The sequence below is a fragment of the Myotis davidii genome, unplaced genomic scaffold (assembly GCF_000327345.1).
Source record: "Myotis davidii unplaced genomic scaffold, ASM32734v1 scaffold249, whole genome shotgun sequence".
NCBI lineage: Eukaryota > Metazoa > Chordata > Mammalia > Chiroptera > Vespertilionidae > Myotis > Myotis davidii.
The window spans coordinates 1,867,383-1,879,630 of NW_006300367.1; the positions used below are offsets into that span (position 1 = coordinate 1,867,383).

The window sequence follows — 12,248 nt, forward strand, 5'->3', positions numbered from 1 at the left end:
GCCGGGAAGACCGGCTCCGGGTTGGGTCGAGCGTCCGGGCGCGGGATGGACTGAAGCCGCGGTGCCCCTCCGAGGGGGTGGGTGGGAAGGGGTCACGGTGCGGAGAGAAGCGCACGGGAAGGAGGCGCCGGCGAATTCGGGGTTCCGCTGGAAGAGAGCGCTTCGCCGGGGCCATGGATTCTGGACCCCTGCTGCTGAGCGTTTTCACTTTGCTCTTCTCCGGCTTGTGGCATCCGGGATTAACAGCGACAAATTGTAAGTCTCCCTCCGGAGCCCGGGGTGGTGGGGAGATGGGAAGCGCTACCGTTTGACAGGCCAGCGTGCTCAATTGTGTCTGCTCTGAGCAGAGGGGAGGGGAAATGCTGGTTAGTGTGGTTCCATCACTCTTCCCATCCCAAAAGTTAGCGGAGCTCGAACGACCCGGCCCCCTGGATTTTCTGCCCTCTCCCCAACCTCAAAGTTCAGGGAGAAGGGAGGGGTCTGTGCCCTCACCGCCCGCTGGCCCCGCGTTCCAGCCCCGGTCAGTCGGGTCGTCGCCGCCAGGGCTGCTCCCGGGAAGGCCCGGGTTCAGGTTGTCTGCGCCGCCGGGCTGAGCTTGGGGATAGAGAGTCTCCCAGCCACCGCGCCTGGTGGCCGCAGCTTCCTCTGCGAATGCGGCTGCCCAGGGCTTGCAGGGTGCCTGGTGCCCCCCAAGACCTGGCTCTCAGCTCTCTGCTAGGAAGAAGGCACCGGTTGGGGTGTCTTGCAACCAATGGACATCGGTTTACAAGGACAGGGAATTTGGCCTAAGAGTCATGGCCCGGTGTAGTCAAACCACAAGATCAATGGCTGTCCCTGTTTCAGAGGAAGCCCTCTGATGCACACCCCACCCCAATTCTTGTGCCAAAGGACACACTAGGAGTGCGCACTGAAGGTACACACTGTTCTCCAGGCTCTAACCTCTGCAAGTGCCGAGCATTTAATTTAATAGGCAGGAAGGCTGGACACCTGGGGATCCGCCACCTGCACTGTGTATTTAAAGAACTCAGTTTGTCAAAGTTGAATACATCTCTAGAACCATCAGAGGTTTCAGCTCAATTGCTCAGCTGCCTCTCTAGGCAGAGAAGGGGAAGTTTTCCAGCTCTGGAAACTCTTAAATGAGAACGAATGCCATTAAGCCATCTGTGTTTTTCCAACGATGGTTTACCAAGGTTCTTCAATTTTCTGGGCTTGCTTCTCTATCTGCTAACCCCACTGGAACCTCAGACACATTTACTCATACTTTCTAATACTATTGCTTGTAATCGGAACCATTTCTGAAAGTAAGGCAACGCTATACCATGAGTCCCTCTTCTTCACTCCCACCTTCTTAGGTTTGAGAAGGCCTTGAGTAAGACAGTCAAAGGAAGAGACTTCGACAATTGTTATTTACTGAAAACTCTCCAAAGCGGAGCCAGTGTTTTTATCTGTCTTTGGAAATTGTAGACATTCAGAATCTATAGCTAGTGGTAATGCTTTCTAAAGGCTTTATTAAAGTTTGAATTCTAAAGCAGTACTGACGAGGTCATCCTCTCTAAAAGGGAGGTCCTACAGGCTTTAGATTAGAAATTGTTTCAGAGAACAGGTAAGGACAGGCTATAATCTAATTTTTATCCTCCTCCTCCTCCTCCTCCTCCTCCTCCTCCCCCTCCTTCGCCACCTACCCCTGGTTCTGCTTCTTTTCCTTCTTTTAAGTGGAATTGTTCCCATGATGCTTTAGAGAAACATCTAAATCCTTTAGTAAGAGGAAGTTAGGCATGGTGCTGAGCTATCTCTCTACCTCCGGGAACACTAGAGGTCAGTATTGTCCCAACAATGCAAAGGTGCCGCGGAGAAATCCGTTTTCCTTGGGCACATTCACCTCTGAGAATAGTGAATATTCTAAAGACACACAAAGATGGAGTGAGCAGTAGTGGTGAAACAGGTAGAACGTACTCTATAGGAATGTGATTTGGGTTTTATTACATAGTCCATTTTCTTAAGAGGAAGGAAAAATATAAGTCATTGAATGGCATTTTCTGTAAATTAATTGAATGATGGTTAATATGTTATAATAACGATTATAAAAGTATTATGGTATTAATTTAAGGCTCATGATTATCATTACTAATGCAGCAATAAAGCTTATTCTGAAATTTAAAATAAAACTTTGTGATAATGAGCTTTAATATTTCATCACTGACAGTTTAATTTCCTTATTTCCAATCAACACTTCAATTGAATGCACCCTGCTTGCTAAATACTTTAGGGTCAGTGTTCTTAAAAATTAATGATGAATGTCTTTGTTATTCTGAACAAAATGGATTAAGTGAACAATAGTCTAGCAGGAGAAAATTACTTCTGAACTCAGTACCTCTTGGTTGGCTTCAGACCTGTGATGCAGAGCCTCTAAGGAAAGATAGAAAAGAGCTCTCTACAGTTCTCCCAGACCTCGACCGTCCTGATCTTCACCCATCAAATACAGGGCTTTCATTTTCTAGCCATTCCAACCAGTTAACACTCACATGCATATGTTGAACAATAGTCCATTTGTACAAGTATATAAATTATTTTAATAAATTCTTTTTTTCAAATTTATTCCTTCTATATTTTGAAATAATATTTCATGTCATTTGTGTCAGTAGGCTTGAAAATAGATTAATTATCCAAAATGCTTCATGGTGTCTGTGTGCTTGTGAACTTTGTTCAAGTAAAATCAACTTTTGTTTCCATTCTCTAATAATAATTTATTGTTGTTGCTATTGTTGTGTGTGTGTGTGTACTTTTCTCATAATCTTACCAAATTTTGGCATTTATCTGCAGGGGGAAAATGAATGCTTACCCAATTATATATTTTATACATTTCTAATTAAATAAAATTTAAATAAAGTTGGGTTAGAAGGCCACTACAGTACAAATATTATGAATTTGTGCAGAGAATATAATTATCAACCAGTAATAAAAACTCTGAAAATTCCCCCATTCCAGATTTTCAGGATATTAAATAGCTACAGCACATTCTTTGGATTTACCCTGAGGGGATTAGTTAATTTCATATGTAGATATGATAGGCCAGTGTCAAATGAAAAACCTTTTTACATATAAAATCAACTCATTTGACACACACACAAAAACAATGTAGCCTAATAGTTAATTAAAGTGAAACCAGGATTTTGAAATGCCATGGAGTTCTAGCCCTAGTTATGCCACAGCTAAGATGTCAAATACCCATCAGGTTATGCAACCTTCCTATGCTCACATGCTTGGGTATAAAATAGCAATTGAGATGTGTATCCTATACAGATCAGCTAATTAATATTTTACTGAGGATATTCTTCAAATATTAGATATGTTGAAAGAACATTATGATGGGAGAACTTGAATTCTGAAGATAAGATAAGTGCATGGGATAGCAGTGTCACTATTCACTTATTTTTTTTTAACAATACTCAGATGTTATGTGATTATAAAGACCCTTAATTTTCATCAGTAAGTATCTTATCTGTTTGTTGTTACATATTAGGTTAACACAGATAATAACCTTGGAAGAGAAACACAGGAACTCTTTATCCTAGCCCTCCATCATAGAACTTCATCTAAAATATACAAGGATGCCAATCATGTTCATAGAGACCTTCAAATAAAGGATGCATTGTAGCTTCAGTTATCTGATATTGATGCACCGGCCCCATCGATAGATAATATTACAGACAAGCAAAGGTTAGGTTGATTTCTCTCATCAGGAAAGTGTTTGCAGTATACTTTTTGTGGTATTGTAGTCAGCAAAAGTGAAAGAAGTATATAGTGCTCATTTAGAAGAGTCCTAAAGATTTTCCCATGGTTGAATGGGCTTAATTTTGACCATCCATTTGAATTTTCTTTCCTTTCTATTCACATAGCCTCTATCTCCAAACCAGATTCCTGTTTATACTATTGGAAATTTTAAAGGAAATACTAGACTAGCAATTTTCACACAGAATTATGAGACAATTTATATCCATAGGAATATGCTCCCCCTCCCTTATTCTCAAGCCAGTGAATGAATGTTCTCTAAATTGCAAGTTTTCATTTTTCCTTCGTCACTTTGCCCCTTTTTTCTGTAGTTTGATCCAGTTTTCCTTTATAACATTGCTTTATTTTTCAGTGGCTGTTTGTTACAAAACAAAATAATGTGATATATTGTTTGAAATACTTCTAAAAACCTTTAGAATGTGATCAAAACCTCTTAGCTTATATGGCAGAAATCTGTTGAAATATGGCTTTTATACATGAGCTAATTATCCTTTTCATATAAGAAAGTAAGGGGAAGGTCTAGTTACCTGAAAGACCAGAATAGCCACTCGCTCAGTAGGACTTTATATTGAATCTTCAATGTACTGGTTTGGAGCCAATAATGGCATTTTTAATGCAGAAGGGAAGCTGTCTTCATTCATCAGCGCTCTGACACTGTCTGGCTGGTGTCCTTGTGAAGGTTATGGACATATCCTAATGTTCTTGATGTATTAAATAAAGAAGTTGGATCAAATTATTATTAAGGACCTATCTCATCATAATGTATTCTTGCCTGCTGATGTTGCTTACTGGTCATTCCATTTGGATACTTCAGAAATAATTGTACTCAAAATTGTTAAACAATTTTATTTATAACAACAGCATAATAGGGTTTTAATTTCTACTAACTGCTTTGTACTTTGTGTCTCTCATTTCATATACTAAGTCCACATAATTTGGCCAGGCAACACTACTAGGTAGACTTTATTAAATTCACTTTACAGATGAGTACATTTAAGGTTAATAGAAGTTAATAATTTCTCCAGGATCATAAAGTTAAGCAATGAAAAAAATCAGGATCTGGAACTATATCTACCTATCTCCACCGACCACACTCTTTACAATATATTAAGTTGGTTCCCATGAAGTTAGGCTCTGTGTGAGCATCTGTGGAAAGTTCCTTGGGATTCCTAGGATTAGTCTCTAGCTCTATCCTCAGCAAAGGGCATGGAGGTCCAGTTTTCACCAGAGCCAACTCTTAAGTCATTCCTTAAAGAAGCATCCGAACATTTGCAATCTATACCTAATGCAAGTATCCAAGTGTTACAATGATAAGAGATAAGAGGCCTCACATCTGACATGTACCAGATGCTTTATTATTTTATAAATTTCTATAAAAATGTGATAAGGAAACAGCATAAACTGGATAAAGACTTGTGACCACACACATACATACACACACACTCACTCACACCCCAATGCCTGAAAGGTACCACTATTGACATAATGTCTTGTCAGTTTATAGATGTCAGACCAAACAGCACTGCCTAAAACTAGACTTCATCATGACCACTTCTTGTACATCCCCAAATTTCTAATTTTATGGAACTCTTTCACACTCCACAAACGAGCCATGTTGTCTCATATCTCCTTACATCATTTATTTGCATAACTTGTCTGCTTAGTTTAGAACACCCTTTCCCATTTTTTATCTTCTTTAACTTTCTCACAACTCTACACACACACACACACACACACACACACTTTCCCCAGGCTAGGTCAGGTGCCCTTATATATTACTACTAGAGGCCCGTTGCATGAAGAGATTCGTGCAATAGGCCTTCCATTCCCCTGGCTGCTGGCAGACACGTTTTCCTATGGCACCCGGGACCCAGGCCTTCGCTCCAGATGGAGCCTACAGTCTTTGCAGTTCTGGATGGAGCCTTCAGTCTTCGCTCTGCCATTTCGCCCCTACATATGCAAATTAACCTCCATATTTGTTGGGTTAATTTGCATACTCCCCTGATTGGCTGGTGAGCATAGCAGAGGGATGGTTACTTTACATGTTTGTCTATTGTTAAGTAAGATTATATTTTTATGGCACTTCTTATAATCTTTGTCTCCCTAATTAAATGGTAAGTTCCCTGATAATTATATTTTATTTTAATGTCTGTATTCAAAGTAAAACATTGGACAAATGAATGGATGAGATAATAAATGAATGGTCTCCAACTTAAAAAAATATTTCTAAATTAAAATAATTCTATGGTTTATAGCTAGAATTTTTAAATGTTTTTGTTTTATATTTATTTTTTAAACTGACAAGCATTATCTGCTATTATTTTGGAGATACCAAGGAGTAATTAGCATATGGGACTGTTGGTGAAAGAGCAGACTCAGCTCAGATCCTTCTATTGGCCGTGCAAGCTGATTAAGAGCGCTGCACTCATAGGAGCCTGCCTTTGCCTTGATAGGGTTCTACTGCCTGTCAAGTGGTCATTGGTTCTTTCTGTATCCATCTGAGCTCAGTACATCGCTTGAGCTAATTTTATTAATAAGTTTTTTTTAGTATTTTTGCAAGTTTAATGAGTGTTCTTACAAATTATATATATAGGCTTTCAGTATAAAAAGGTACTATTTAATTGGGTTTTAGTCGTAAATCACTGGACAGACCTTTTTTTTTGCCTACAACATAACCCAAATAACATTATTCTTAGTTTCCAATGTCATCTCATCAAACTGTGGTGGGGGAAGATTTAAGTGCTATTGGTTTGTGTGTGTTACTCATTTGAATAAATGAGTCCTTACTAAAGGTTTTCTTTCCAAAACTCAAGGTTGTGGTTTCTTTCAAAAAGTAACTTGGAAAAATAAAGATGACTAAGAAGATATAGTCCATGTCCTCAAGGAAATTTGAACATGGGCAGCCAGAAAAACAATTTTTTTAACATGTTAAAGTGATAAATGCTGTAACAAAGTTAATCACAAGGTGTAATGTAAGGTGTTTGGGTCATCAAGGCAAGCTCTCTGAGGGGAATGAAAATTAATAAAAGACTTAAATAAAGTCAGACTTCACTGGCTGGAGAAACGCAGAGATTATTATAGGCTTTCTGTGCAAAAGTGTGAGAAAGGTGTACTCTAGTGACTCTGTAGGAGTGGCTCAGAGGCAGAGGGACAGAAGAAGAAACTATAGGGAAGTGTTGGGCTCTTACATGTTTACTATTAAAGCTATGGAGAGTCATTGAAAGATTTTGTACATCTAATTAGATATACAAATTCAGATTTCCATTTACTAAAAAAAGTCACTGTGAAGAATAGACTAGAATGCGCCAAGACTAATAGTAAGAAAACTAGTTAAGAAATTATTACAGTAACTCATATGATAATTAATAAGGGCCAAAAGAAGGAAGTTTCAGAATATGCAATGTTTGCAAAGAATCAGAAAGAAAATAATGGCCAAGTAAATTCAAAACATGGAAGTGGATGAGCTAGTACAGTCACAAAAGGCACAGATTGGTGGTTAAAATGCATTCTACAGCTGCTTGCATTGTTTTTGACAAATGAGGCCTCTAGATGCTGAGAGAGGTGCTCTGTTCTCTGAAATGAACCTCTTCTCTGGGAATACCAAATGACCAGATTCTCAGTGTGGTATATTTCAGATTTGCATGACACCATATAGCATATGCTGTCTGTATCTATCATCTTGATGCATCTCCCAGTCTGTAAATTATGCTGGGTTTTGTCAGCAGCATGAGAACTAGTCATTAAAGAATGTGCAATTAAAACTCCGCATCCCCCTTCTTATTCTGCCTCTGGCAGGGGGTGAACCAGAATCATTACTACCATCTCTGGTTCCTCAGTGAAAACAGGAACTAGGGGACTTGGGAGTGCCACATTGATTCTCTATCATTGGTGTTTAATTTGCATAAATTCCATGTCACTACTTTTCTAATGTCTTTTGTACATATTCTTGGGGGTTGATTAATGCCATCTGTTCACAGGATCAGCTGAATTGATTGAGTTTTAAAGGATGACAACAGTAATGTTGAAGATAGAAAGTGAAGGGAAATGCCAAAACACCAATCATGATGTATATTATTTTTAACTATCCACCTTTAGAAGCAGAAATATTCCTCTGAAGACACTCTAAAGAAACTCGCCTAACAGACAGATGCTTGTAGGTGTTAATCTAGGCTACTGTTTACTTAATTTAGATATTCTCTCCCTCCCTTTATTCCTTCCTCTCCCACTCCTCTCTGTCATGGGGCCATGTATTTGGGTGTTACTTCTGGCTTTCCTCTGAGCTCCTGAATGTGATAAAATATGAGAGGAGGGGGGAAGTCTGTTGGATCCTGGGCTGCCTTGTGAAACTCTGTAGGCACAATCACCAACCCTGAAACCTCCCAACAAAGCCTACTCTGAGGGCAGGCCTTACAGGGTCTGCCATCCCGGGCCCTGGGAGAGCCCATCTGATATAGTATCCCCAGTCATCTGTCCCCAAACAACTCTCTGCTAACTCCATTAGCCCCCTGAAGCTGCAGATATGGGGGAAAGCCATTTTATTCATAGAGATAAGCATTACCACATAGAGCCCTATGGGAATAGAAAATATAGGAATGTAAATCTATATTGAACTATACTTGACTGAGAGAAACACACCTTTTGCCAAAGAAAGGTTAATAGAAGAGAGAATACTGGGTATCTGAAGATGGGGAAGCATGTTTTGAATTGAGGAAGAGCAAATAATAGAACACTCAGGATGTCCAAGAGGAACGGCCTGCCTCGCCTCTCCTCTGGGGATAATGGGTAGATTCGTATCCTATTCACTGTGGCTGGGTGTGAGCTGCAGGTTCTGGACAATCAATAATGGGAGGTGATCACCTCTTACCCATTCACAGGAGGAAAGGAAACCCAAAAGCCTAAGTAGTGAGCGGAAATGGAGCTTTGTGGAGCAGCTGTGTGTAAGAAGTTCGCCCAGACCCACTCCAATCTGCGTGGAATCCACTGCGGTCACCTGGCACTGTGGTGTCACATCGCAGTTTACCTTGGAGTGAAAGCTCTGCCAGGTGACAGGATTTGGGTCAGATTCTTCCAGATTAGAGACAGGCTGAGCTCGCTAGGATATTAAAGGAGATTAATGCCTCTCATTGTACAACAATCAGTAACTTTTTGATATAATCAAAAGAAATGAAACCAGCAGATTGGAATGTTGGGATGTTGGAGAATAGATCAAGAAATGTGTCTCTCCTTTGGCAGGGTTTCTATCTGTGATGGAGCAGTAACTGACATGGTTTTATTTCACTCTTCACCTTAGGCCTGCGGACATTTGTTCTTCCCCCACTGCAAATTAACATTTGCCGAATGACTTGTTTTTATGCTTTTTTGGTAGAAGCTAAAGCTTTTCAAATTTTCCATTGAAGTGCCACTCCCCAGAAAAAAAAGTGCATAAGAGCCCAGGGGATTTAATATTTAAAATATCTCCCAGTGAGTATGTGCTGGCTTGGATGGCTAGGTAATTAACCAAAATTAAATAGGTAGAAGGTCACAGTGGGATTTTAATACATGTTCTCTGACTCCAAAATCCATACATTATTTTCACTCAAACTGTTGTTTCTTAAACCTAAAATTAAGGCTGAGCTATTCTTAAACTGGGAGGTGTTCAACTTTTCAGAGCCACTCCTCTCCAATCTCTGGTGAAAAACGGCTTGCCCACAGATTTCTCTTAGTGTTTAGGTAATTCTATTCTAACCGTGCAAGCAGTCCTTCACCCACACCTAGAAGTCCCTGTGGCAAAAAGTTTCTGTTGGTCTGACCACTGTAAAAGTCAATTGCATCATTCATTAAAGCTCCTGCCATCAAGTCTTTAAGGCTAGGCTCAGTGCCTGCAACTAACGGCCTTGGATTCGATGATCTGTGCCCACCATTAGTGCGCCTGCTCCGGTTTCATTCTCCCTAGGGACTATTTTCACTAAATGTCCTATTTTCATCGTACATCATACCCCAACAGTCCAAGAATTTTAGATGGATGTCTGATATTTCTAAGTTGTTGTAAATGATGAAAACACTGTGAGTGATACTAGATCACAAGTTCAATGGCATTCAGTTCTGTTCTCCATCTCCGAGCTGCAGAGTTCAGCCCACATCCAGCCCATAACCCCCTTTCACCTGGTGGGAATAGATGGGGAGGGGTTAACAAGTCCATGCCCAATACCAGTACTCTTCATCACACACCAGGTGCTTGGTAGAGGAGGACCAGCCTGTCTGTGAACTGCTTTCATCACAAACTGCATGGGCATTCTTTGCTTTCTTCTCAGCTCTCCTGCACTTGCTCTTTTGATCTGCACTTGTTCTTTGGACCTGCACTATTGCTTGGCATTGTTGTGAGTTGTGTCTTTGTGTCTTTCTGCCTTCCTTTTCAGCTGTTTCCCTCTCTTAGTTTTCCAAGGCTGGGTGATTTGTCCTCCACCCTGTATCCTCACCGTCTTGACACTCTCCCTCTATCAATGCTGCTCTCAGAAAAGGACTTAGGGGACTCTGAAGTGGCTCACACTGAGGCGATTGATAAATGCTGGGTTCCAGCTCTTCAAAAGAATTAGTTTAAAGAAATAAGGCCTTAGCATTTAAACTTATTTTAGGAGTAGAACATTTTGCTTTCCAAGATGAAATCATGCAGAGAATTTCAATATGTGAAGACAAAGATTCTGCTTTGAGGAAGAAGGGGCAAAGAGTGGAAAACCCTGCTCTCATCTGATCCTCACAGAAGGATGCATGAGGACACCCGCCTTGGTCCTCAGTACAGGCATCCCTCAGTGCACATTTCATACACAAGCAATTAGGCACGTGGAGGTTCCAGGAAAGGTGGGCTGGTACCCTCAACGGTCACCAGCGCTTGGCTGCTGGCCTTCCCACCTGACTGTTTGCATCAGTCCGTTGAGATTATTAACATTTTTAATGTGACCTCTGCCAAGGTGCCTATTTTTAACCCTTTGGGAACCTGCTTTTTCTTGATGCTATTTTATATAAATCTCAGGGCAAGAGAATGTTACTGACATTTGCTGACTTGAAAAAATAGTACCTTGTCAAAGAAACATCTCCTCATTTTTGTCTCCTTAGGTAATTAATAGTCAATAAATATTCTTAATTTTAAAGAAAAGTCATCTTGTGAAGACCTTTATATATCCACTCCTGTCCCAGATATCCTCTTGGCACCTCCTCAAAAGAAGGGATTTCATGTTATCCATCAGTGAATGACAAAAAAATCACTTGATAAATTGAATTAAAGCATAGACTGGTAAAGTTAAGCCCCGGTGGAGAGAGCAAGCTTGGGTCAGGGGCAGTCTAGGGACAACCACTGGATGTGGGCACACAGGTCAATGCTCCCTCAATGTATATGTGTGTGTGTTTGTGTATATATGTATATATATATATATATATATGTACACAACACACACACACACACGCACATACACATACATGCAAATACTAGTACATTTGAGTTTCTTTTGGTTTCTTTCATGGTTAACATACCAGGTGGAATTTTACATAGGTATATATTCTACATGAACTGCTTTTGTTTTTTGTTACATGTCAAAATTTATTATTTCTCAAGGTCAATATTGATATACCAGAGGCCCGTTGCATGAGGAGATTCGTGCAATAGGTCTTCCTTCCCCTTGCTGCCAGCACTGGTTTTCCTCTGGCACCCGGGACCCAGGCCTTTGCTCCGGGCACAGCAGAGAAGGCAAGCCTCGAGGCTTTTCCGCTCCAACCACAGTGGAGAAGCCAAGCCTCTTCAGTCTTCAGTCATCTTCAATCTTCACTCTGCACCTACATATGCAAATTAACTGTCATCTTTGTTGGGTTAATTTGCATACTCAACCTGATTGGGTGGTGGGCATAGCGGACTGACACCAATTTGCATGTTTCTCTTTTATTCATGTAGATTGATGTGGGTGTCACCTTTGTGAATATTTACCTCTCCAGATAACACATTGAAATGGGCACCTGGTGGGAATGAATATTTACTTATTGGATGGGTTTTGCCAAAAGGATGAATAAATGCTGTTGGGAGGTGTGCTGCCATATTCCACTGTGGCTGCTCTGTTTTAGGGTGGCATTCAATATGCAGCCTTTGAATTTTGATTTACTGTGGTTATTTTTTTATGGTTTTCCCCCATATGATTCTTTTATCTAATGGATAGAAGGCAAAACTTTAAATATGTTCAGCTTGACATTTTAGTAACATAATCAGGAGATAATGGCACTTGAGCATTTGGATAATACGTGTACATGAGATTAATGAACACCTTGCTTTGGAATTAATTAGGCAAAGATACCTGGTACTGTTACTTGAGAAACACAAAACTTCTTCCAAAATGATCTAATTAAGGAATACAGGAAGAGACATAAAATTACAAAGTGGCTACTTAGGTTTTGAGGTATTGATTTGTTATTTTGAAATAATATTATGTTATGTCATGTGT

General features: G+C 40.3%; 1 protein-coding gene across 1 annotated transcript in view; it reads left to right on the forward strand.

Moving 5' to 3' along the window:
• The first annotated feature begins 6 nt into the window (after window positions 1–6).
• CNTNAP5 (contactin associated protein-like 5) overlaps window positions 7–12,248 on the forward strand; it is an 866,926-nt gene continuing 854,684 nt past the window's right edge. Inside the window, exon 1 of the mRNA XM_006776823.2 lies at window positions 7–255. Coding sequence (XP_006776886.1) covers window positions 174–255 — 82 coding nt within the window. The 5' untranslated portion in view covers window positions 7–173. The remainder of the gene's footprint in view (window positions 256–12,248) is intronic.